Genomic DNA, 23,911 nt, shown 5'->3' on the forward strand with positions numbered 1-23,911 from the left:
AGTCCTGCAGGCCACCTTCTTCTTGGGCATCCCTGCTCTGCCTCTGGTAGAGGCCAAGGCCTTATCTCAAGATAACCCTTCCTTGCTCATCTCTGTTCTTCCCCACAGGTGACCGAGATCCTAGATTACTGGGGCGCCAACTCTGGCCCACTGACGTGGCGCCTCACTCCTGCTGAAGTACGCCAGGTGCTGGCTCTGCGCATAGACTTCCGCAGTGAGGACATCAAGAGGCTGCGCCTGTAGCTGCCAGGGTGAGCCCAACTGGCCCATCACACTTCAGGGCCCATTCTCTTAAGTGGCCACAGCCCAGAAGCTGAGCAAGTCTATCTGGCTTGGGGGAATTCTTCACAGCCCAGACGATTCCACTACTGGCAGCAGGGAAACAAGACCTTGATTCAGGCCATTCTCTGTAAATAGACCTGTCTGGGTGGTGATTTGGGGACAGTCTCTCCCCACCAAGAGAGGTAGGTCCCCATTGGCTCCTAGTTAGGTGGGAAAGCCAAGGCAGGCCAGCCTTCTGCATGGGTGGTCATTCTTTCGTCCTTGGATGTTGTCGCAAATGAGCTGCCTCTCTGTCAGTCCTAAAGGACTCGGATTTATCTAGGGACTTAAAGAATTAGGTTTACTCCAAGGAGAGGCTGTGATGTTTATGATCACCCTGAATAAAGACACTCCTTGGAGATATGCCAGTGTGCTATTTCTAGGAAGGGCTGGATGCTCCAGGGCAAGACAGGTCCACCAGATGCACTGAAATTTGAAGGCAAAAGCCTAAATCCTCAACCTCCTCCCATACCCAGAGTAGCACATGGCTACCACCATGACCCAAATAATACCAGGTGCCTTATCCAATCCCAGATCCTCATCCCCTCTTGGGCCCTCAGCACCAGAAGCTGGGATCATCGCAGGGGCAGTTTCCCACGGTGCCAGGTAAATGGGAATTGTTCCCAGCAGGAACATAGAAAAACTATGAGGATAACCTTAAAGGGCAGAGTGAGTTTATTCCAAAAATACTGCAGTCCTGAAAACCCAAGGCTCACAGGCACTGGGTCATGTGGCATAGTCCATGGTGTTGCTGGTTAAGGCCTCAATTAGTAGTGACTTGCTGCAGGACCACACTGGCTATCTGCCACAAACATGAGTATGGACCCTCATCCCTGTTCCCACTCCCCTGTCAAGTCAGCCTGGGAGTGAGTGTTGAACAGGAAGTCTCTACTCAGGCAAAAAAATAAAGCTTGACCTCTGAGGAAGGCCACAGGAAATGCCTCTTCAGGGTCAGCCTCAGGAAGGGACCCCAGCCATCTGCTAAGGCTGGCTGTCATCCCCTTCCAGGCCCTCGTGGAGAGTGAGTAGGCCAAGTCCCAAGCTGGGCCATTGGACTTGTAAAGGCCACAGGGGATGCTAAGCTTAGGACCTTCCCATGTCCATGTGGAGCAGAGACTAAGTCTAAGCCTCTGTCAACCTGGAGGTCACAGTCCTGTTCCCAAGCACCATCTCTGCTTCACCAAGTTTTAGAAAGGGCTGGGCCTGAACTTAGGACAGCTTCCTTTGGGCAGATTCACAAAAAAAGTAGATGAAGAGTAGAAAGCTGAGTGCTCCCATGGGGGAAGGAAGAGGGGCTTCTATGGCTCCAGGCTTTCTCCTCTTGCAGAGGGACAAACCGTTATGGGAAGGGGCATTAGGTTGAGGTCTCAGTCCCCAGTAGCTTCAGGCTCAGGCCCTGAGTGTCCACTTCTACCAGGTGGACACTGTAGTTCCCAAGGCCCTAGGAGCAAAGGGAAGGAGGTTATTAGAGGGCTCTGGGCAGATTTCAGATCATTAGTAGGTTGGACTGGGGCTGCAGGGTCAGGGGGACCTACAGCTATAGCCCCTGGTTGGCTAGTGGGCCACAGTGAGGGCTCCTGTCCCCCACCAGTTACCATATGCCGACCATACCATACCTCAGTCTTGGCCAGCACAGCTTCCAAAGCCTCCTTTTGCCGTGGCTCCTTGGTCAGTAGATAGAGAAAGCCCCCGCCACCTGCCCCTGCCAGGCTCTGGCCATGCACGTGGGGGGCCAAGACATCCATCATATGCCGCACAGCCAGTGGTTCACAACCTGGAGCCATGAGCTTCTTTTGCTCCCAGTATGACGTTAGGCACTGGCCCAGCAGAGGCAGGCTGCCTGGGGTGGGGACAGAAAAGGAAGTTGCGTGCCTGAGCCAGGATACCACTCAATGCCTGTTTGTAGACTGAATGGGGTGCCAAGAGGTACTACTTAACCAGTGTCATGGTTAAGAACCTGGACCCAGTTACTAGCTGGAAACAGGAGTGATAATACCCACCCACAGGGTTGTTTGAGGACTAATGAGCATAGAGCAGCTGGCATGGTACCCAGCATACTGTTCAGTGAACTTTGGAGCCCTAATCAATTCTGACTCCCTAGAACTTGGCTGTGGAGCCAAGCCTCTTCTCCCATCTGCTTCCTGGTATGTGGGACTGGAGGCCTTCCTCAAGATGTAAGTATTGTCCTGAGATAAGACTTCCACCTAAGTGTGAGACCCTGCAGAGGATAAATAGTAGGCTTCTGTCCGCAGGGGCCTCATGCCTGGGGCTGGTGCCCAGCCTGCAGAGGCCCCTAGCCTCAGACCCACAGGCAACAGGCATTTACCCCTGGTGCTTGAGTCCAAGGAAAAAGTGCCTCACCTTGGCGGAAGGCTTCAGCACAGGCCTCAGTGTGCTGCACCAGGTTGTGGGCATTCTGCACGACATCAGGCAGCCGGGCATACCAGCTCCTCAGTACATCCTACAGATGGGGCAGAAGGCATGCAGAGAGTCTCAGCCCAGCTGAGCCGTCTGCCTTCCTCCCTCTTTCTGGGGCCAGGGCTCACCTGCAACAGATTCCGGGCCAGGCGGGTCTTGCCAGTGTACACCAGGAGCAGGTGGTCATTGAGCTTCTGTACAAAACTCGCAGGCACAGTGATCTCTTCCACCTCTACCTTCAGTGGCAGCTGAGCCCGGGAGCGTCCCACCTTGATACCAGGCATAAGGCCACCCACTTGGTCCTGCCAGCCACCTCCTACAAGAGCCCGGGCCCCATCACTGTTGTTTCCCTTCTATCCCAACTTCCCACTCCCATTCTAGGCTCTTGGCTCTGCTTCTCTGGCAGGGACCAGCATGGGAAGACAGCGTCCCACAACTTCAGCTGGGAAGTGTGCAGCTTTGCAGTGAGCTGTGCAGTGAGCTGTGCAGCTTCTGCCCCAGCCCTCGGATCAAGATGAACCCAGCAAGGAAAGGGGCTTCATTCTGGAGCCAAGCTTAGAATACACAAGGCCCAAGTTTTGTTGCAGAACTAATGTGTGATTGGAATTGGGGTAAAGCACATCAAAGGATAAAACCTTAGACTAACCTTTCCTCCTGAGGAGGCATGGTATAGGACTTCTCTTACAGACTAACGGTCCCTGCACCCTGTCTTTCCTGATAAAGGGTGTTGATTTAGAAATAAGCTTTTCAGCATCTGTTACTGAAACTAAAATAGCTTGTTCACATTTTGCCTTAGTAATGAAAGGTATGGATCTCTTTTCTTCTTGCAGCTATATAAAAATGACAAAACTTGAGATAATTCTGGGATAGGCCCTTGATATTTTGGGAAGGGCCTACAAGGATTTCAAGTATAAAATGCAATGGCAGGAGGCATCTGGAACCTTACAACCAAAATATGGTAGGTAGTGTCAGGCCTGGATTGTCAAGAACTCCCTAATTGCACCCTACTCCTTCAGAGCACTTAGCACAGCTTGTAATTATACATTCATTTGAGTGGTTATTGATTAATATCTGTCTTCAATAGACCATATGGTAGCAAGGACCCTGTTTTTGCTCATTTTATCCCCAGGGCCCAATAAAGAGTAGATATTTGATAGATAGTTGTCATTTGACCAAATGAAGGATATGAATGGTACACCTCAAAAGAAAACTGAAAAGGCTTACCCATCTGCCCCTTTTGATGACTACCTATTATCGGATGTGATAGTACAATAAAAAGAGGAAGCTAGGCTACAAAGTGGCCAGAGAAGATACCATAATCAGGCATCTATATGTCTTTGTGGCAGTTTCCTTCCCAGAGTCGTGCTAGAGATAAGGCCTGGCATCCTGAGGTGACCAGAGCACTCTAAAGCCAAACCTCTGACTGCTCTCCATTGTGTGTGGATTCTAAAGGGCCACAGTGGTGAGTAGGAGAAAGAAAAAGCCTGGTGCTAATGACATTCTGTATGATCACAGCCATGCACTGGGTGCCTCCCAAAGAAGGTGGGGGAAGTGGGGCACAAATAACCATAGGAGGGGCAAGTTGTCAAAGGTCCTCATTCCTAACCCAGCCCCACCCTGAGGGACAGCCCGGGATGGGAGCAGAGACATGAAGAACAGCACGTGGTATTAACAGGTACCTAGCACACGTGAAAGGTGCAGCACAGAATCTGGCACTTAGTAGGTGCTCCTACATCAAGTCCTTTGAGATAGAAATATTTCATGTTGAAAATCAGAGCGAGAGAGACAGAGTGATAAGAAGGAAGCTCTAAACATTTTAAGGAGCAGCATAGTTCTCTAGCTGTCTGCAAGTCCAGGAGAGCCCCCAGAGGCCCTCGAAAAGTGCTTGTGACCTCCCTCCTGCCCATACCTGTGGTGAGAACCTGCTCCAGGTGTAGCACTGCGTGGATCAGGGCCTCCGTCCCCACCGCCCGGCCCGCAGCCCGCTGCAAGGCAGCCAGGGCAGCCCCTGCCAGGATACTGCTAGTGCCTGCGAGGTTCAGAGGAGGGTACCAGGCATGAAGCAGGTCTGTCCAGCCAGTCCTGCACCGCCCACTCCCTCTCCACCAGGCAGAGGCCAGGGAGGAGATCAGAGGTGAAGCTGAAGTGGGGAATGGAGTCGATGGGCAGCAGGGGTACAGAGCCTGCTCACCAAGGCCAGAGCCATGGGGCAGCTCAGACCAGGTGTGCAGCTCAAAGCCACCCCCGAAGGTGCACAGCAGCTGCTCACTCAGCGGGAGCTTGGAGTGGATGCTCACGATTCCCGCGCAGATGAAGGCTGCCTTCAACAGAGCACCTGCAGAATGAGCAGCACACAGCAAGGAATTTGGTGTCCAAGGGTAGAAACAGACACCCCACCCCACACTTAGGCTGGCCTGGGACTCATCTAGGGGATAAATGCCCAGCAGCAGTGCAGACCCCATCCCAAGCCACAAAATGTCCTCTAAGCTCCCCAGCACCAGCAGATGTGCCAGCTCTACATCCTTCACCTGCCCTCACCTGGGTGGGTGACCTCAGGGCTCATCCGCCAGACTGGCTTACCCTCAGGCCAGGCCCCCCGTGGTCTGCACGGTCTCTAGGGTTCTGCCCCCATCCCCCAGCTGGCTGGGTGTGCCATCCCCACCTGCACATGTCATTGGTGCCCTGACCTGGGGCATGGGGTTGGCAATAATCCTGCAAGTCATCCAGGCTCCAGCACACTATCTTCATGGCCATTTTGTCCTGCTGAGGTCCCACTGCCAGCCGCAGCTCAGGCTCTGGGATGCGGCGTGCCCTGGCCCCAATGGGCCGGCGGCCATCCACTCGCACAGCCAGGCCCAGCACTGCCCCACCAAGCTCATAGGCAAGGGGCGGTGTGTCACTCCAGCCCCCTGTGGCAGTTGAACAAGACCAAGCTGGTTACAGGGCTGCTAGCTCAGCTTTGGGCTGGCTGCTGTCATCCCCATTCCCCACAAAGGGCTCACCAGAGAAATCCACTCGAGCCGGGCACTCAGCCACCACCCACTGCCCAGGTACAGGCAGCTCCACCGGTTCCATGGAGACAAAGTGTTGGGCTGACATCACAGCCTGGCGGATCAGGATCTGCCCAGCCCCCTCATAGTGGCGGGCAGCTCGCACTAGCAAGGCTGGTCTACCAGGGGGAAGGGAGAGATGGCAGGATGGAGCCCCAAACTGAGGGCAGACTTCCTGGCTTTGGGGACCTTACTGCCCTAGGTGATCTGAGGATGCCGCACCTCTGGGTTTCCACCTCCAAGGACAGCAGGGGGCTTCTCCAAGGGTTTTGACATCATTAGCACCCACCTGCTCAGCCACTTGTCCCGCTCTTGAGCAAGTGCCTCCACGCCCCCTGCCAGGTCTCCACACTCCAGATATGAGAAGGGCTGCACCCACTCGGGGTTGGCAGCTGGCCCACTCCGTAAGCCTCCTCGGCCCTCTGCCATGCAGCCCAGTACATCCGCCACACAGGCGAGTGCCCGGGCTGCCACACCAGGGTCTCCTGCACCAGCTGCCACTGAGGGACCAGAATTAAGGGTAGCTGGGGAGGGAGCCCACCCCCATCGCCCCATACTTTTGCCCAAGATGTATCCTTGCCTGGCAAAATTCTCATCCTGCCAGCCCCAGCCCAGACATGCCTCTGTACCTCCTACCCAAGACGCTTGTAATGATTAAGAGCTCAGGCTCAGGGAGCAAACCACCACCAGCTGCGTGAGTGAGTAACTTAAGCGGAGAATGAAGTGCTGCCTGTGAGGTTAAGGCTGAGCCCCCAGCCAGTGTGCCTGGGCCCCTACACAGGGCCGGTCACATCCCCTTGGGGCTCTGCTGGAGCTCTTCACCCACATCCAGCCCCCAGCACAGAACATGCAGGCTTTACTCCTGCTCACAGGACCCAGAGGCCCAGCCCTAAGCCTCTGCTTCTCACCAAACTCCCCACTAACAGGGATGGAGCTTCCCAGAAACCTAAACGTTAACTCCATTTCTCCTGCTTTAAAGTCTCATGACTCCCTAGTACCCTCAGGTTGATGACCTAGCAGGCAGATAGGGCAGGTGATGCTGGGTCTGGCTTCCCAGCAGGTGCCCAGCACACTCACCCTGGTCCAATGTGGCCATCAGGGGCCCAGGACAGCCCTCGTGGACAGCAGCCCGGATCAGCGGGCGCAGGCTGAGGTCCTGCCGAGCCTCCAGCACACGCCTCACCTTATGCTGGGCCTGGCGGAAAAACAGGTCCCGGCGGGAAGCCAGTGTGGCAGCCCGGTCCAGGCACTGCTGCAGCTGCTCCCAGGAGAGACGCCAGGAGGTTCGCCAAGCCCGCAGAGCTTTGCCTCCATCATCCTGGGGGTCCAGCATCCACAGCATATCCTGGGGCCCCAGGGCCCTCGAGCGGTGGAGCACGGGAAAGAGGCGGGCACTGAGAAGGCAGCGTTCAGTGGGGGGCATGTCTGGGTCCCACAGATCCCAGTCTCTGATGTGGGGAGAAGACACATTAGTAGGAGGGCTCCTGCCTGGTCACCAAGCCCTGACCACCTGTTAGCTGGGGGTTAGCTCATTCATAGGAAGGATGAACTCCTCCAGAGGTGGCACAAATGGGCAATTTAGGGAGGGAGGCCTAGCTGCCCTGCCTCCTTACCCAGGCCACTGAACAAATCCCAAAGCCTGAGCACGGCCAGGAATTTGAAGTTGCCCAGGGAGAAAATGCTAGGGCAAATCCCTGCTCCTGCCCCAGAGCAGCCCCTTTCCCACTCCCTGCCTCACCCTGGCTGCTGAGGTCCACAGAGGCCCATAGGGCCACCAACCCTACCGAATGCCTGTCTTCTGGAAGAATTCACTCCAAGACATGTTGAGATACGTTCCTGTCCCCTGTCTCTGGGGGAAGAGAAGGAAGCAGTTAGGGCTGCAGGGGCCACAGGAAGGGGTTATGGACAATAAGGCCAGAGGACCAGGAACTACTCAAGAAGGAACAGAGAGATGGGGGCACACAGGCAATTCTGAAACACTGCATCAAGCCCTGGACCTCAACACTCCTGCCCAAGTGCCTGGAACTTGGAGAAGAACCTGACTCTAGGCCAGACCCACCATAACTGGCTCCGCAGCCCAAGGAGGTCACCTCCCTCTCTGAACCTCAGTCTCTGGCCTGTAAAATGGGGATAAAAGTCCCCACCTAGCCCACCTCAGAGGAGCCAAGGAGGAAGGTACTCAGACTATACTGGCCACACCCTCCACACAGCCTATCTCTCAGGTGAGCGCTCAGAGAGTCCTGCAGTGGAGTTGGGGCTGGGCTGGGAACCCCAGGGCTCCCCAAAGTCTAAAGATGGGGGCGACAGTGAGCACCTACTTCCCAGCTGTCCAGTCGGCCAGTGAGAGTGAAGGCCCGGCCAGGGGAGCCATGTAGCTGCATGTGGTGTCCCTGCAGGATCAGGTCACGCAGCTCCAAGCCATGCAGTGCCTCGGACTGGGCTGCATCCAGGCCACTCACAAAGCAGCCAGTGCCGATGTGAATGGGGCCCTGATAGGGGAGAGAACAGGCATCCCACTAGGGCAGCACAGCCCCAAGCACCAGCCCAAGACACATAGGACCTTGGCCCCCATAGCCTTGCCTTCCCTCTGCCTGCATTCTCAGGCCTCACCCGCAGGTGGCAGTGCTGCAGGACACTTCCCGGACCCAGTTGCACAGGGCCCTCCAGCAGGCAGCTGACCACAGAACTCCCAGTCCCCAGTAGCTGCCGCTCCTGTGAAGCCAGGGAGAAAGTTGTGAAGCATGAGGGCAGTGGCTGCCCTAGTCCTCCTTCACAGCCAAGGCCCCAGCCAGAATTCCTGATGCTCCCCATGCCTGTCGACCAGCCAGATCCCTCTCTGTACCTCCCTGGCCCCAGCCTCAGACTGACTCCCATCCCACCTTGTCCCCCAGGGGCACACTCTCCCGGCCTTCTCCTCCAGAGGAAATCTGAACTCAGTAATGGAGGTCCCACTAGATGACAGCTCCCCCAGAAAAACCTCTCTCACCTGTCTAGCTACCCTGACCCCTGCCATCCTGAAGGCCACTCTGAACTCTACCTGCCCCCATCACCACAAATGTGCCTGAATCCCCAAGCAGACCCCTTAGAAAGGGTTGGGGCAGTCTTCTCTAGCTTCTCAATCTGGCAGACTTGGATGCAGAATCCTGACTTGGCCACTTACTGGCTCTGTGGCCTTAGGCAAGTAACTTAACCTCTCTGAGCCTCCAGTGCCTCATGCGAGAAATGAGGATAACACCTACACTCATAGGTAATCTGTCCCAAGCATGAGCTATTCCTTCCCCTCTCTGCAGCCCCCATCCAGTAGGCTCTTCTGGCCTTACCTCCACTTGGGAGTGCACGATCTGGGCCCCAGGAGCTCCTGGGAATGTGAGGCTGTGCAGGAACTCACTGGCTGAGTTGGTCATGTAGCTGTAGCTACCGTCAGGGACATATGCTGCAAAGATACAAATACTGACCCCAACCCCCTGCCTGCTGCAGCTCTGATACCAGACTGGGCCTCCCACCAGAAGACACATTTTCATCAGGCCCTGGGAGGGCAGGTATGGAAATGAGCCCATTCTGCTGATGGGGAAACAGATCCAGAGAGGCTCAGCAACTTGCCCAAAGTCAAGCAGCTAGAAAGTAGAAAGACCAGGACTGGAGCCCAGGAATGAGACAAAGGAAGAAGGGAAGAATTTCCTCAGCAGGAGACTCTGGGGTAATTTTCCAATTCATGCACTCACTAGGCCTGCCTGGTTCAGAAGTCTGGGGGCCAGGCAGGTGGGACTGGAGCCTCATTCTGGAGGTCCTCACTCCCATGACCTCCCCACTCTGGAGAGCCAAGAGGCAGTACCCACCCAATGTGAGGGGCTGATCACGAAGCTCCCTCCACAGCTCAGCCCGGGCGCCATGCAGATAATCTGCGACGTCCACATCACCTTGCCCCATCTCCGGGGGCCGCCCCACCAGGAAGTCCTCCCTTCTCACATTTCGGGCCATGCAGAGCAGGATGTCAAAAAATAGAGACAGCTGGGGCAAGGGTAGGAAGCACTGCTATTAGTGAGTTCCTAGGTTGAGCTGGGGCAGTTCCATCTTTAGAGACACTGACACAGAGAGCAGAAAGGACTGGCCTGAGGTAACAGCCATGCTGTCAGTGTCAGTGCCTCTCACCCAGGCCATGACCTCCCAGCCCCTAATCCCAGTCACCTGGACAGGCCGGGCTCCAGAGTCCAAGCCCATGTAGGTGCAGGCGTCCAGAGGCGGGCTCACATGGGTGGCCAGGAGGTGCTCAGCAGTCTCCACAGAGAAGAAGGCAATCCCAGAAACCTGGAGAGGGCCCACACAAGGGTCAGGTGGGAGACCCTGGGGCCAGGCTTGCCCCAGAGTAAGGGAGGGTAGGTGCAGATAGGCTGAGCAAGTCTGGCTACCACATCGGACAGGGTCCTTCATCTTCTGGGCCACTCCAGCATCCAGATTCCAGGCTTACTGGGGGCACCTCCCACCAAGGGTGCCTCAGCAGGCACCTTCTGGGACCTCCTCAATATTCAGGTCTCCTCCCAAACCCAGTTCTCCATATTCGCTATGGTCTAGTCCCAAGCCCCTACTCACGACTTGTATTTTTGTCCTTAATTCTAGAAGGACACCCACCCCCCTAGTCTGGTTCTAGCCTTTCTGGTTTGGGATAAGACCCTGAATTCAAAGGCTACCTCTTCTTCAGATTCTGGCCCCACCTGCTCCCCTGAATGCCAGTGCCAGATCTTCCTCAGATTCAGGTTCTAGCCTGCCCCAAGATCTAGGAGTGACAATCTGCCCTGGGCAGGAAAGCAAACCCTCCCTCCCCCAGCCCATAGTCTCCAAAGGCCCCCAACCTGGACCTGGCAGTCATACCAGTGGTACCCGACCATCAGGCTTGGCACATTGCTGGATCTCTGCCTTGGTGCCCTGGTAGTAAATGTCCAAAACGAAGCCCTACATGGAGGGAGAAAACAGAGTTAGGGAAGCGAGCAAGAGAGGATCAGGAAGGAGGGCTCGCAAGCGTGTTCTCCAGATGAAAATCTAGGACACAAGTTTGACAGGTCCCAGAGTACTCCCAGGGACACAAGCACCCGAGACCCCCACCTTCTGCTGTTAGAGGCAGAGGGAAGATTTTGAATGTCTCCACAGCCCCAAGCCCAGGCACAGGGCCTGGCACAGGGTCAGTGTGTAATTCATGTTTGGCAAAAGGCTAAGTGAACACAAGAGCTGCTGCCATGGGGGGAACTCCTCTGAATCCAGACCATGCCAGAAAGTCCAGGATGAGGCTTCCCAGAGCACAGGATGAGGAAGCCATCCCAGGAAGAAGGCTCAGCTGTCCACACCACTACCCCAGGGGCACTACCTGGGAGTCAGTGAGGTAAACACCGTGGTTCTGGGCGTAGGTCATGCTGCCTGGAAGGGCGATCACTCTGGCTCCCTGGAAGCCATCCCAGCTGATCCCTGTAGGTGGGGGAGTCAGGAGGCTCTCCAGGGACCCCCAACCCAAGGCAGAGGGCCCTGGCCAAGAGGAGGCAAGAGCTCAGGGCAGGGACATCCAGGCATCTCTACAGGAATACAGTTTCCAAAGCCAAATGACATTCCTCTGGGAGAACACCACCACCTCCCCTCCTAAAGTTCATTTACAGAAGCCTTAGGGGCAAAAGGGGCAAGGCTGAGTGTCTCCAGTGGGGGAAACCCTGCTTCCAGTTTAGGCTTCATCCTTCATATCTTATAGCTTCTCCCTCTAAATAGGGCAGCAGGCCAGGCCCAGAGACGGGGTGGGTGAAGAAAGGCAGAGCCCACCCTGGCTGCGGCTAGGGAAGGGGGTCCCAAGCCTTCTCAGGCTCACCTGGGTTTGTAGGAACAGACAGCAGCATGTCAGTACTGCAGACCCACACACCTGGTGGGGAGCCAGGGCCCAGCTGTGGGGGAGAGAGAATGCAGCTGGTGGCCGGGCCCAGCCCTTCCTCTGCCCCCAAACAGCCAGTCTCAGCCTGTTCCACGTGCTCCAGCAGCTGTCTTGTCCAGGGGACCTTGGGCTGCTGAGGTAACAGGGACCTCCCGAGATATGTGGTGACAATGCCAGCCCTCCTGCTTACTTCCTGGGGCCATACCTCCTCCTAGTGTGGCCAATGCTAACTTCCTGAAGCTCTAACTAACTCTAGGCACCCAGAGCCATTGTTCCTGGCGTCCCCCATCTGAGCCAACACAGACTACAGCTGGTGGCGCAGTGGGAAAGCAGGAGGACAAAGCCCCATGGCAGTAGCCTGCCTCACCCGATGGCTCATGATGTCCAGCAAGCAGTCCAGGTTGCAAACTACAGCCTCCACAGGGGCCTGACGGTTCTCCACAGGGAGGCAGGTGAAGGCCCGGCCACAGTCATCAAAGGGGAAGTCTCGGCCCTAGGGTGGGAGCAGGGACAGGCAGAATAGCTTGAGGCAGAGAGCCTGGGTGGAAAGCCATCAAGCTACAGGACTTTTACAAAGACCACCTTATGATTGTTTTAATAACATAATTATGGTAAAAAAAAAAACTAGAAAATGCAGATATGCAAACAGAAAAACAATCCTTCAGGGATAATAACCACTGCACTCCTTTTGAGGTACACTCTTTCATATACCTCATATGAATATCTTTTCAATTTTTTTTTAAAAAAATGAAAAAGGTGGAGACAAAAATTCGCTCTCTCGCGCACACACACACACACACACACACACTAGTACAAATCAAAGTGGGGAAATAAGATTGGGAACTATTTCAATGTCAATATCTTGGCTGCAATTATACTATAGTTTTAGAAAATATGACCACTGTGGGGGTCTGGGCAAAGTTTACAAAGACTTCTTTCTGGATTATTTCTTACACGTAGATCTAGAATGATCACAATCAAATTTCCAGTTAAAAAAAAACTGAAATCATTAAAAAAAAAAGTGAGATCATTCTACACAAACTTGTGTGGCTGGACTTTCTTACTGACCAATGAAAATATATTCACTGATGCTCATGGAGAGCCAGGCCAGGCCCCAATTTAAGCATTTAACGGGTCACCTCAGCACATCAACACAAAGCACGAACTCCTGCCGTCCTCTTATGGATGAAGAAACTGAGGCCTAGAAAGGGTCAAGTGACTTGCCCCAGGTCCCAGAGCTGGTAAGTCTCTTTTCAGGTCAACGCACAGAGTTAAATGGATATTTTAATCATTGCCTAATATTCCGCCAAGAGGATATGCTGTTTATATTTAAAGAGTTCCCTATTTTGGACACTTGGATCAACTCTGATTCTGATTCTTCTGGATTTGCATGATGAACACCTTGCACACAAAGGTAAAAGATGCCCCAAAACCTATCCAACCGGAGGAACAATGGTTCTAGCCTTCAGCATGGCCCCTTCCCAGTATTCTACTAACCATGTGCAGGATGAGGATCCAGGCTGAGTGCAGAACATCTGACGTGACCACCTGTCAAACGTGGAAGAGCCCTGTTGCCAGAGGTCTGCAGATGGCAACCAAGGATGGCACCCTCTTGTCCAGAGAGAGACTCCAGCACAAATCCACACAAGTACCAAAGGAACAATAGGCAAGGTCAAGACTAATGGTCACAGACAGGCAGGAGGCAGCCCTGGCCCCTCCTGGATAAGGAGGCACAATGGCCCTCCAGTTGGGCTGTCCCCAGTCCCCTTTTTTGGGAAGGCTGAAGGCAAGAATGTGGGGCTAGCTGGTGGGGTGACTCATAGTAAGTCAGCTCCATGGCAACCACACAGTGGTCCCCTCCCCTGCAGGTACCTAGCAACCCCATCACCAGAGCGTGTCCATGTCTGTGACCACCTTTGCTCACTATGCCAGGGTGCCATGCAGGCAAGGTGACCAAGTGAAGTGGCTGGGTGTGTGTGGAATGTGGGCCCAGTGGGGACGATGACACCCATCCCCTGTGCAAATGAGGCCCGCCGTATCTCAGTTAAAGCAAGCCGTGCTATGTGAGAAAGAGAGCCTAGGGTAGCAAGATGAGATTCTTCCAGAGAAGCCAGAAAGCCTAATTCTGAGATCCTGGCTCCAACTTTCTAAAACCACTACAAAGGCTAGCCCTGCCTTCTACCCTGACCTGGATGAGTCTGCCCAATTTACAGATGTAAAAACTGATGCCAAACGGGCAGGGCAACAGAGCCAGAAGAGCTGGGACCTTGGAAAGACTCTGTCTGAAGCCCCCATCCCTGCTGTGCCAAGAGAGCCACTTTGGGAGCACTCACAGTGAAGCCTGCACGGGCACTCAGGTGCTCAGCAGCCACCAGCAGGGCATTGAGGGTGGCTCCTCCACTGCCCACACGAACCTCGGGGTCCTCCACAGCCAGCAGCAGCGTCCTGGCAGGGATCTGCTCTCGCTTCTGTCGTATTTCCAGCTCTGTGGTCAGAACGTGGCTGGGACCTGCCCTGCCCACCCTCCAAGTCTCCCCGCCCTGGTCCCAAGCACCTAAAGCAAACCTTGACAGTCACTATTTTATCTTCTTTGACTTAGTAGCTTTTCATGCAGTAGCTCACTAGATCTTTGCCCAACTCTGTGAGGTAAGTACAATTACTCCCATTTCACAGATGAGAAGACTGAGTCTTAGTGAAGTAATATGTGCCTGAGGTCACATGGCTAGGAAAAAGCAGAATCTGAGTTTGAACCCAGGTCTGCCTGGCTCCTGGGGCTGTAGGGGTATGTGGCAAGGAAGACAAACGGTGTTCTACATCAGAGCAGGGAGGGAGGGTCCCCTACCTTTCTGGAAGACCTCAACGCTGTCCTTGTACTGGCATGTCAGGATGATGACCGTCCAATCAACCCCCTTCGGCTGCTCCATTTCTGTCAAAGTTGGCTTTCTGGGCAGAGATATGGGTATATGTGAATTTTTTTAATTATCATATCTTAAAATTGATTTTTTGGGTTGTAAATAGTTTTATGAATTTTAACATATGTACAGATTCTTGTGGTCATGACCTCTACATCCAAAAAAAGTCCCACAAGCTAACCCTTTGCAGTCACACCCTCCTCCATCCTGCACCCCTGACAACCAGCCATCTGTTCTCCAAAGCTATAGTTGGAATGTAATCTTTTGAGATTGGCTTATTTCACTCAACATAATGCCTCTGAGATTCATCCAAGTTGGCTGTGTATATCCATAGTTCTTTCTCTTTTTTGGCCAAGCACTATTCCATCACACGGACATTCCACAGTCTGTTTCTCCACCCACCCACTGGGCTGCTTCCAGGTTTTGGCAATCATGAACAGAGCTGTTATAAACATTCATGTGCAGGTTTAGTGTGAACATAAGACTTCATCTCTCCTAGATACTTAGGTGTGGGATTACTGGGTCATATGATAAGGATATCTTTGATTTTATCAATCTGGGTGCATGTGATTTCCTCAGGAGAGGAAGTAAGGGGAGCAGAGTGGGGTTGGCCGTGGGTCCCACCTTAAGGCAAGGGGCTGCCGTTTCTTACCGCAGACCTCTCATTGTCCAATTATTAGCTGTGAGCTGGGGGAGGGTGGTTCTAATTTCCAGGTTTCTGAGGCCTAGGGCAATTTCCTGAAGAAGAGGGCAGCTGTGGGAGGGGAGTTCCAGCCTGTTCAAGGGGATCTGGGCAGTGTGCCAACAGCACCCACCACAGGGGCCTCAGAAGGGACCTCCCTTCTCAGAGTCTCCAAGCCAGAAAGGGGCTGTAACCCCACCTGTCAGCCATCTTCCTCCAGAGCACCGTGAGCAAGTGAGGGGAAGGTGAGGCCAAAGCTGTGGCTTCACCCGCTCCCATTCCTCCCAACACTCCTCTCCTACCAGACAAGAAACCAATTTGACTCCAAAGCTCTGGCCTCCCCAGGACCAACGTAGATGAGTCCCTAGGAGTGCATGGGCATCCACCTCTGGCAGGGTCCCAGCTGCTGTCCCATTAAATAGCCCATCCCCACCTCTTTCCCCCAGCCCCTGAAGCTCTGTGTGGGGAGGGACATGGACTGAGCTCATGCCATCCTAGAGGTGCCCTGCACACAGGTCCAGCAGTCAGCCCATGCCCCAGCCAGAGCTAACAGGAAACTTGAACCTCAGTTAACGGTTTCTTCTTATGCCAGATGCTGCTGCCACCAAACCTATGGTTAAGGCTGATAGAACTGCCACTTAGCAACACCCACACTCCCACAAGCTTTCAGGGAAGCCTCCACAACTAACAGAAACTGGTCTGTTCCCTGCTCAGCCCATGAGGGAAACCCAGAGGGGAAATATGAGCTAGAGATCTTGTCCGGGCACCTGAGGTCAAAGTCATTCCCCAGGTTGCCCATCTGGCCTTCCCAGAAAAGAGGGTGGCCGGGGATTCCAGACTGGCCACAAACTCCTTCAGTGATCTTTGGCACCCCTAACCCTCTCTGGCCTCCCGTAGTGGGAAGTGTAACTGACAGATGCCCCATCTTGTTCACACGGAGGCCATGCTTCCCACTAGCCAATGACATGAAGACAGACCCATTCCTGCAAAATGGGGATCCTCTGACAGGCAACCTTGGCTCCAGAACTCCCCACCAACCCAAAAGAAATTGTCTTAGAACTGCACTGCAATCTGAGAGCCTTCCACCTATACCTTTCTTCCTTCCGGTGCTCTGTCTCAGGAAGCAGACATGGAATGCAAACTGACAGCTCTCCTTATTTCGTCCAGCTCCCTCCCCTTCCTCCCTCCCCCAATAAATCTCTTGCAAGTCTAATCCCATCTTGTCTGCTTCTCCAAGGATCTGAACCAACATAGGAAGTGTATCATCTTCACTTGGCATCTTCAAAGGTAAAACTACTGTAAGAACTTCTAACTTAATGTCTGGGAAGTACTTTCTTTATCCTTAAAGATGAAGAAACCGAGGTACAGAGAAATTAAGTAAATTACCCAATGTCACACAGCTAACAAGTGGTAGAGCCAAATTTGAACCCAGACACCTTTTTCCCAGAGTCCATTCTCTTTACCACTACATCAAACCTACTTTGCAGGATTGAGTAAAGAACAAAAGTACTAAATGTATGTAAAGTGCCCAATACAAGGTGACAATGAAATGGGGATGATGACATTAATGATAACAGCCGCCAGGAGTGAGCTCACTCACCCATTCTGATCCATAGTTAAGACACTATGATTTTTCATCCTCACAACACCACTGCCAGGTAAGTATTCTGTCTACTTTACAAATGCAGTCATGACTGACCTGGATCTCTCAGATTCTTATTTAGGTAATGGTGACAATGATGTTTGATCCCAAGTGAAGGCACTGGAAAAAAAAACAAGGAAGAAATGCTCCAAGGAGATTCCAAAGGTCTGAGCCCAGTCTTGGTTTCAGCATAGTGACCAGGAGCCATGGGCAGGTGACAGGTCATGGGCAGAGGAGGGAAGACAGCATGATCTGGACTGTACCTTACTAGAGACTGGGGCAGAGGAATAGTCCTGGTCTGGGAATCAACCCCCAGAGCCTGCCTCCATCTCTGCCTCTTCCTGTGTGGTCTTAAACAGGTTACTTAACCTCTCTAAGCCTCAATTTCCTAATCTGAAAACTGGAGCCAAAGACACCAACCTCCTAGGACTGTTGCACTAAATAAAACATAAAATATGTGGCACACAGCAGGAGCTCATAGAATGGTAGTTCTCTCCAATGGAGAATAGCAGCAGGAGAGTTTAACTTGACCCTGAAGCATGTTGGAGTGAAGGCTCTGAAATATACTCTGGGTCAAAAATGCCCCTGAAATAGGGGAGGATATAGCTCAGTGGTAGAGTGCCTGCTTAGCATGCATGAGGTCCTGGGTTCAATCCCCAGTATCTCTATTAAAGATAAATAAATAAATCTAATTACCTCTACCCTAAAACTCAAAAAAGAAAAAAAAATGTCCCTGAAGAAGAAAAAATCAGGAAAGGCCTGGGAACATCCACTAAGGCTATGTAGCCAGATCAGCCTAAAAGGTATTTTGAGAACACAAAAGGAATGGTACCAGTAGCTTATGGAGTGTTTTTTTCAGGCACCACACCAAAGACATTGAGGTATCAGCTCATGTGACCCACTCAACAGCCCTATGAATTGACTATTACCACATCCATGTTATATGTAAGGAAACTGTAGCTTAAAGAGATGAAACAGTCTGCCCAAGGTTATATACAGCTAGTATAGGCAGGTCAGGTATGTCCAACTCCAAGATTCATGTTCTTAGCCACCCCGTAGAAACAAAAAATCTCTCCTGGAGTCTTTGCCCTTTGTTATACCTGACATTTGTACGGAAATCTTAGAGAATTCAGGGCTCTGTGCCAACATTTTGCACACTTCCAATAGAACTTCATCTAGTGAAGCTAAGTAGAAATCGTTTTTAATATTCTCAGCCACATGCTGCCCAAAACTGATAGGGAACGGGAGTCACGGACAGAAAAAAATAATGCCTCTTCATGTACGCTTTCAAAGAGAGATGGGGCAGGGATTTTGCATTTTAGAGCTTTAAAGAGAAAAAAACAGGCTCACAGAGGGGCCTGATTTGCCTTCTGAAAAAAAAAGAAAGAAAAAAGCAGAAGAAAGGTGACTGGGAATAAAATCACGTTGCAAATTGCACAAACGGCATATAATTGAGATTTGCGGATAATCATGAGCCCCGATGGGGTAAACTGAGGCAGGAGAGGCGACCTCAAACCAAAATCAGCAGCGCCAACATCCAGCGGCCCACCTGCCTGTCCTTCCTGTCCCGGGTGTCCCCAGGTCCCGGAGCTTCCGTGGAAAGACCCAGACCAACTGGTAGAGGGACACGCCCTTACGGCGCTGGCAGAGTTCCCGGAGACTCTTCCCTAGTAGGAACTGGGCAGCCAGTGGCCTAGCTGACTCCTAGTGGTCCAAGAGTGTGGTCGGGGAAAAGACGCGGGGACTGGGGTACGCGGCTTCGGGACCCAAGCGGACCGACGTACCTGCCTCGGCCGGGCATTCAGCGCAGCGGGCTCTTTAACGTGGGCTGTGGGTGCCTTAGCGGTGCACCCTGGGAAATGTAGTTTCACTCCTCTGCCCGCCCTGGCTTGTCCTCCCCCAAAGACCAGCTCCGAGATACCGCATGAGCTAGCGGAGATGGTCAAGGCAGCGCTTTCCTCAAGGGCAGTGAGTCTTCACATGGAGAAGGGAGGTGAGGGGAGAAGGCGGCTTCGCTGGGTGGTAAAACTACAACTCCCAGAGGGACCGGTGGGTCTTAAAGACACAGCTTGTTTTCTGGGACTCGGGGTTCCAGTTTGGGGGTTGGTTTGTTTGTTTGTTTGTTTGTTTAAACCCCTGGCCAGGCCTGGGGGCGCCGCTTTTCTCCGAAGATTAAAAAAAAAAAAAAAACGAGGGGACCAGGGGAGACAGTGATGTCGTCCCAGCATAAGCGACTACCCTAGGATCGGCCAATTGGCAATGCTTTCGCGGGTTCATCACGTGAGTCCTCTGGTAGAAACTTTCCAACTCTGCAGCTTTTTTGGAAAGTTATGAATGGCAGCGTTGTTTGTAATAGTGGAAAATTGGAAACACACTCTCTAGAGTACTGGAAAACTAAACTAGACACATCCATGGGATGGAATACTATGCAGCAGTTAGAAATAATGAGCTAGATCTATATGTACAATAGGCAAAGACATTCAAGACATTTATTGAAGAACATTATCTATGGGAAGCCACCCAGGTCAAAAGTCATATATGTGGACATATAGTACATGTGGACAGGAACGGGACTGGAAGGAGCACACTGTGAGGTGGAGACTACCAGGCATAGGGATAGGCAGGGAGAACTTGAGCTTAATTGGTATTTTTTGAATTTTTCTTACAAGAATATACTTTCCAAATCTACTGTCATTAATAAGGAGCCTGAGAGGTCCAATAGTCAGTCTCAAAGAAGATAGGTGACCTTGCTCTAACACTGTGCAACCTTGACTAGTCGTTGGCTACTCTGTATTCCCTTGTCTTCATCTGTAAAATGCATCTGTATTAGTATCAAATGCCTGAGATTTTTATGAGGATAAGATAAATAAATGCTTGACTCCATAGTAAAGGCTCCCAAAATATTAACTACTATTATGATTATTTTAAAATGTTGTTATTCCCACAGGGCCTCATTAAAACAGTAGTAGATTTGCTCACTATTGTATCCTCTAACTAGAATCTGCCTAGGACATTGTAGGTGGTTAAAACAATTTGTTGACTGAATGAATATAGAATAGTCCCCTGCTCAGCTCTCACTACTCTGCCTCCTCCCCTATATCTCTCTCTTTCCCTCAATCTTCTCCCACTAGAGTCAGGCCCCTCTTCTCTTGGCCGAAGTCTCATCCTCCTTCCCACACACTTTAGCACCTGCTCTTTTCTCCTGTGAACCCAGGAGGCCTCCAGGGAGGTGATGAGCTGTTTCCCACTACTGTTGTTCTCAGCAATGCAGATCCCCACTCTGCAGTAAAGTGGAAGTCAGGGATGCCTGCAGCTGCAGCTTTGGCGGGGGCTCAAGGAAAACAGTGTGCTCCAAGATGCTCAGAGGCGAAGGGCTTTGTGCCACCTCCTAGGGCAAGCATGCTGGCCAGGTGGGGAGTGGCTTCAAGGCCACTAACTAAGATACTCAGGGAAGGTTTGTTTGTTTGTTTAAACAGGATAAAGCCCTCAGTGCAATCTGTCAGTAGCAGACACAAAAACATGTAGCTCTCTGCTCTGTGTGTAGGCACGTTGTCTGGGGTAGATACAGACATAAAAAGCATTCTGATGCCATAATATAGGGCAAATTTTAGTGGTTAAATACAGGGTTTGGAATTAGACAAATTCTCCCCAGTTCCCATCACTTTCTGACAGTGAGCAAACCTCTCGACCTCTTTGAGCACCAGTTTCATTCCCCTGTAAGAATACAGTAGTATTTGCCTAACCAGGTTGTTGGGAGGATTCAGTGAGCTAACGTATATGAAGGGTTTGGCACAGTGCCTGGCACAGAGTAGGCGTCTAACTTCCTTGTTAAACAATCATGCTGTCAGAATGTGAGAGTGCAGTTCTGGAAGGCTTCTAGGAGGAGGTACATTCTGCAGGATCCTGCATGAGATGTGTGGCTGCTGCTGGTAGCAGGAAATCCCCCTGAGAGCCAGGACTACCCACAGGGATATCTTAGGTTGAGTTCCCTAGATACAGAGCTTGAGAAAGAGATTCTTGTGCAAATGATTTATTAGGGCAGTGAGGGAGGCAGTATAGGGCAGGGGAAGAAGTCAAGCAAAGATGGGGGTTCAGCTAAGTCTAGCCTTTGCCTGATCCTATGGGGAGCCCTGGAGCATAAAATGCACCACAAGGTTTATCCCTCTTGGAAGCAAGGGAGCTGGGCTTTGTACCTCACATCTGTCATTCATGGACTGCAGACCTAGGGGAGGTGGGGAAAGGAGGAGCATAACTTCCCAGGCATCTCTGGGCAAAGCAACTCACAGGGACTGAGAACAATTCTATAGAGAAGGGCAGAGATATGAGACATTAGCAGCCAACACTCACAACGGCTGGGGAATGGGTGCACCACCCCTGTAAAGGGATAGAACCAAGAGAATTTACTGCAGGGAGACTGGCAAAGAGATGGAAACTGGCTGAAGAAAGTAGGGAGAGGCTATTAAATTCTCCTGCTGAGTCTTCCAAGGAGAAACTGAAGCCACTGGTATGGTTTTAAATAATCAAAACCCAGACCTGATAGGATAACCAAACAGCAAACTCTTTCTGGAGAGCTATTAAGTTTACTTTATCATTAAACAGCCCCTGTTCCTCAGAGCCTGACCTGCCTTTGGTAAATATCTTGTGCAGTATTTTTCAAAGTGTGCTTCTATAGGATATTAACAAGTGTTGCAGCGGAGGGCGTGCAGGTCCATTAAACAAAGGTAGACTGGTTTATTTTCTTCTCACAACTTTAAAAAACTAATATACTGGAAGAAAAGAAAAATGGAAAAGAAATCCAATATTCTGGATAAACAAAATGTGATATATCCATACAGTGGAATATTTTTCAGCCATAAAAAAAGAACGAAATACTAATACATACTGCAACATTGATGAATCTTGAAAACATGCGAAGTGAAAGAAGACAGACACAAATGACCACATAGTGTATGATTTCTTGTATATGAAATATCCAAAATAATTAAATCCATAGAGATAGGAAACAGATGAATGGTTGCCAGGCGCTGGGAGTGGGGAGAATGGGGAATGATTGCTTAGCGGGTTTTCTCTTGGGGTGATGAAAATGTTTTGGAACTAGATAGAGATATTGGTTATAAAACATTGTGAATATTAATAAATACACTAAATTGTATGCTCTAAAATGGTTAATTGAATGTTATGTTATATGAATTTCACCTCAATTTAATAAAATAACAAGCTCAGTGTGGTTGTTACTAATAAGGTGTCACTGCTCCCAGGCTTTCTCAGTGGATAAAGCTAGGGGAAAAAAAATACCTGTGTGCATGGGGAAGCTTTAGGCTAACATATAAAGCATTTCACAAACATTTTAGGCTAGGGAATCCTTTTTGGGGGAGCATCTCACAGGACCTATAATGTCGAAGGCTGACCCAGTGCATAGAACATTAGTGGAAAGTGGGTCCCTTGAAATGAGACCCCTAGGACACTAAGGTTGGGGCACAAATGGAAGGATGACTTCTGTTTTACTCAGCATTCTTCTTATGCCTTTTTGTATGACCTTTGAGAAACCGTTTCTGTGATCTGGGCCTCAGTTTATACACCAGACTGATGATCTCCACTGATATAATAGAAAGGACACTTTAAAAAAGCTTAGTATTGTTCGTGTCTGTCAGAGTGCTTCAAGTCTCAAGCTTCTAGAAGACAGGGTCCAATTCTTCAATTTAATTTATTTTCACAGTGCCTGCCACTATGCTTTGCATATGAGGAACAGGTGGACAGTTTCTACGGATGACCTTGTACAAACCACTTTACCTCCCTGAGCTGCCTGCCAATTTATTCTGCCAGGGGCTAAGAAATACTTTAATTAATTTAATCAATACCTAATCAGCATTTTCTACTGAAGTAATGATAACAGAAGACACCATAAACTGAAGCTTCCTCAGTTCCAGTCATTTAATGTTTAATCTAGACCATCAACATTTTGATCATTTTTAATCTTTGCTCTTACAATGCTGTCACAAATAGTTCTCTCTATTTGTAACTAAGTAGATAGTTGTGCAGATAGGATACCTTTTTAGAAGTTGCTAGGTCAAATGGTGTATGCATGCGTAATCTGAAGATATTACCAAGTTGCTCTTCATAGAGGCTGTAAGGATTTCCAGCCATACCGGCAGTGTACCAGAATCCTTGTTCCCTCACTTCTGCCAAGATAGCTGTCAAGCTTTTTGATCTTTGCCAATCTGATATGTGAAAAATGATAGCTCAGTGTGGTTTTAATTCGCATTTCTTTCATTAAGAGTGAAGCTCTGAGAAAATAAGTGTTGGTGAGGATGTGGATAAATTCAGAACCCTGTATACTGTTGGTAGGAATGGAAAATTGTACAGTCACTGTGGAAAACATTATGGTGGTTCCTCAAAAAATCAAAAACAGAACTATCACATGATCCAGCAATTTCACGTCTGGGTATATATCCAAAAGAATTGAAAGCAGGGACTCAAAGAGATATTTGTACATCTGTGTTCATAATATCATTGTTCATAATAGCCAAGAGATGGAAGCAACCCAAGTGTCCATCAGTGGATGAATGGATAAAATGTGGTATATACATGCAATAGCGTATTATTCAGCGTAAAAATAAAAAGGAAATCCTTACACATGTTGCAACATGGATGAACATTGAGGACATTATGCTAAGTGAAATAAGCCAGACACAAAAGGACAAATATTGTCTTCATATTTACATGACTTGATAGTCAAATTCACAGAGACAGAAAGTAGACTGGTGGTTGTCAAAGGCTAGAGGGAGAGGAGAATGTGGGGAGTTATTGTTTCATGGGTACAGAATTTCAATTTTGCAAGATGAAAAAGAAATCTGTGAGTGGCTGGTGGTTATGGTAGCACAACCATATGGATATACTTAATGCCACTGAACTGTACACTTAAAAATGGTTAAGATGGTAAATTTTATGTTCTGTATATTTTACCACAATTTTTAAAAAAAGAGT

The 23,911-nt window shown here is 50.7% G+C and overlaps 2 protein-coding genes across 13 annotated transcripts in view; one reads left to right on the plus strand and one right to left on the minus strand.

The window, feature by feature from the left end:
- COG4 (component of oligomeric golgi complex 4) overlaps positions 1-4,058 on the plus strand; it is a 26,420-nt gene extending 22,362 nt beyond the window's left edge. Inside the window, exons 19-20 of one of the 4 annotated variants that reach the window (XM_031680815.2) lie at positions 109-251; positions 3,121-4,058. In XM_031680815.2, the coding sequence (XP_031536675.1) occupies positions 109-243 (135 nt within the window). In that variant the 3' untranslated portion in view covers positions 244-251; positions 3,121-4,058. Of the gene's footprint in view, positions 1-108; positions 685-2,950; positions 3,074-3,120 lie in introns of those variants that run through there. The other 3 variants (XM_031680814.2, XM_072967705.1, XM_006199692.3) reach the window with 3 other exon arrangements.
- FCSK (fucose kinase) lies at positions 979-18,842 on the minus strand. Of its 9 annotated transcripts, XM_072967699.1 has the most exons (25): positions 18,712-18,842; positions 16,985-17,047; positions 14,534-14,634; positions 14,025-14,159; positions 13,189-13,239; positions 12,059-12,184; positions 11,632-11,704; positions 11,146-11,243; positions 10,656-10,736; positions 9,975-10,094; positions 9,626-9,797; positions 9,110-9,222; positions 8,400-8,501; positions 8,108-8,278; positions 7,574-7,638; positions 6,867-7,237; positions 6,079-6,289; positions 5,742-5,908; positions 5,427-5,648; positions 4,931-5,074; positions 4,649-4,768; positions 2,868-3,055; positions 2,683-2,782; positions 1,938-2,161; positions 979-1,762 (listed from the first exon to the last, which is right to left on the minus strand). In XM_072967699.1, exons 5-25 carry the CDS (start codon positions 13,189-13,191, stop codon positions 1,676-1,678), a joined length of 2,958 nt encoding a protein of 985 aa, XP_072823800.1. In that variant the 5' UTR covers positions 13,192-13,239; positions 14,025-14,159; positions 14,534-14,634; positions 16,985-17,047; positions 18,712-18,842; the 3' UTR covers positions 979-1,675. The 9 variants fall into 9 exon arrangements, 8 of the variants coding, with proteins under 8 accessions (XP_072823800.1, XP_072823801.1, XP_072823798.1 ...); XM_072967700.1 differs by lacking the exon at positions 14,025-14,159; XM_072967697.1 differs by lacking the exon at positions 16,985-17,047 and having other exon boundaries at positions 5,009-5,074; positions 14,025-14,176; positions 18,712-18,829.
- Positions 18,843-23,911: the final 5,069 nt, after the last annotated feature.

The sequence above is a fragment of the Vicugna pacos genome, chromosome 9, assembly GCF_048564905.1.
Source record: "Vicugna pacos chromosome 9, VicPac4, whole genome shotgun sequence".
NCBI classification, from domain to species: domain Eukaryota; kingdom Metazoa; phylum Chordata; class Mammalia; order Artiodactyla; family Camelidae; genus Vicugna; species Vicugna pacos.

What these genes read in the sequence shown, in the direction of transcription:
- FCSK (XM_015235501.3), bottom strand. An exon ending in GGCTCGAGTGGATTTCTCTG is followed by an intron (nt 5,649 to 5,741) that starts GTGAGCCCTTTG and finishes CAACTGCCACAG; the next exon opens with GGGGCTGGAGTGACACACCG. An exon ending in TTGCCAACCCCATGCCCCAG is followed by an intron (nt 5,075 to 5,426) that starts GTCAGGGCACCA and finishes CTCATTCTGCAG; the next exon opens with GTGCTCTGTTGAAGGCAGCC.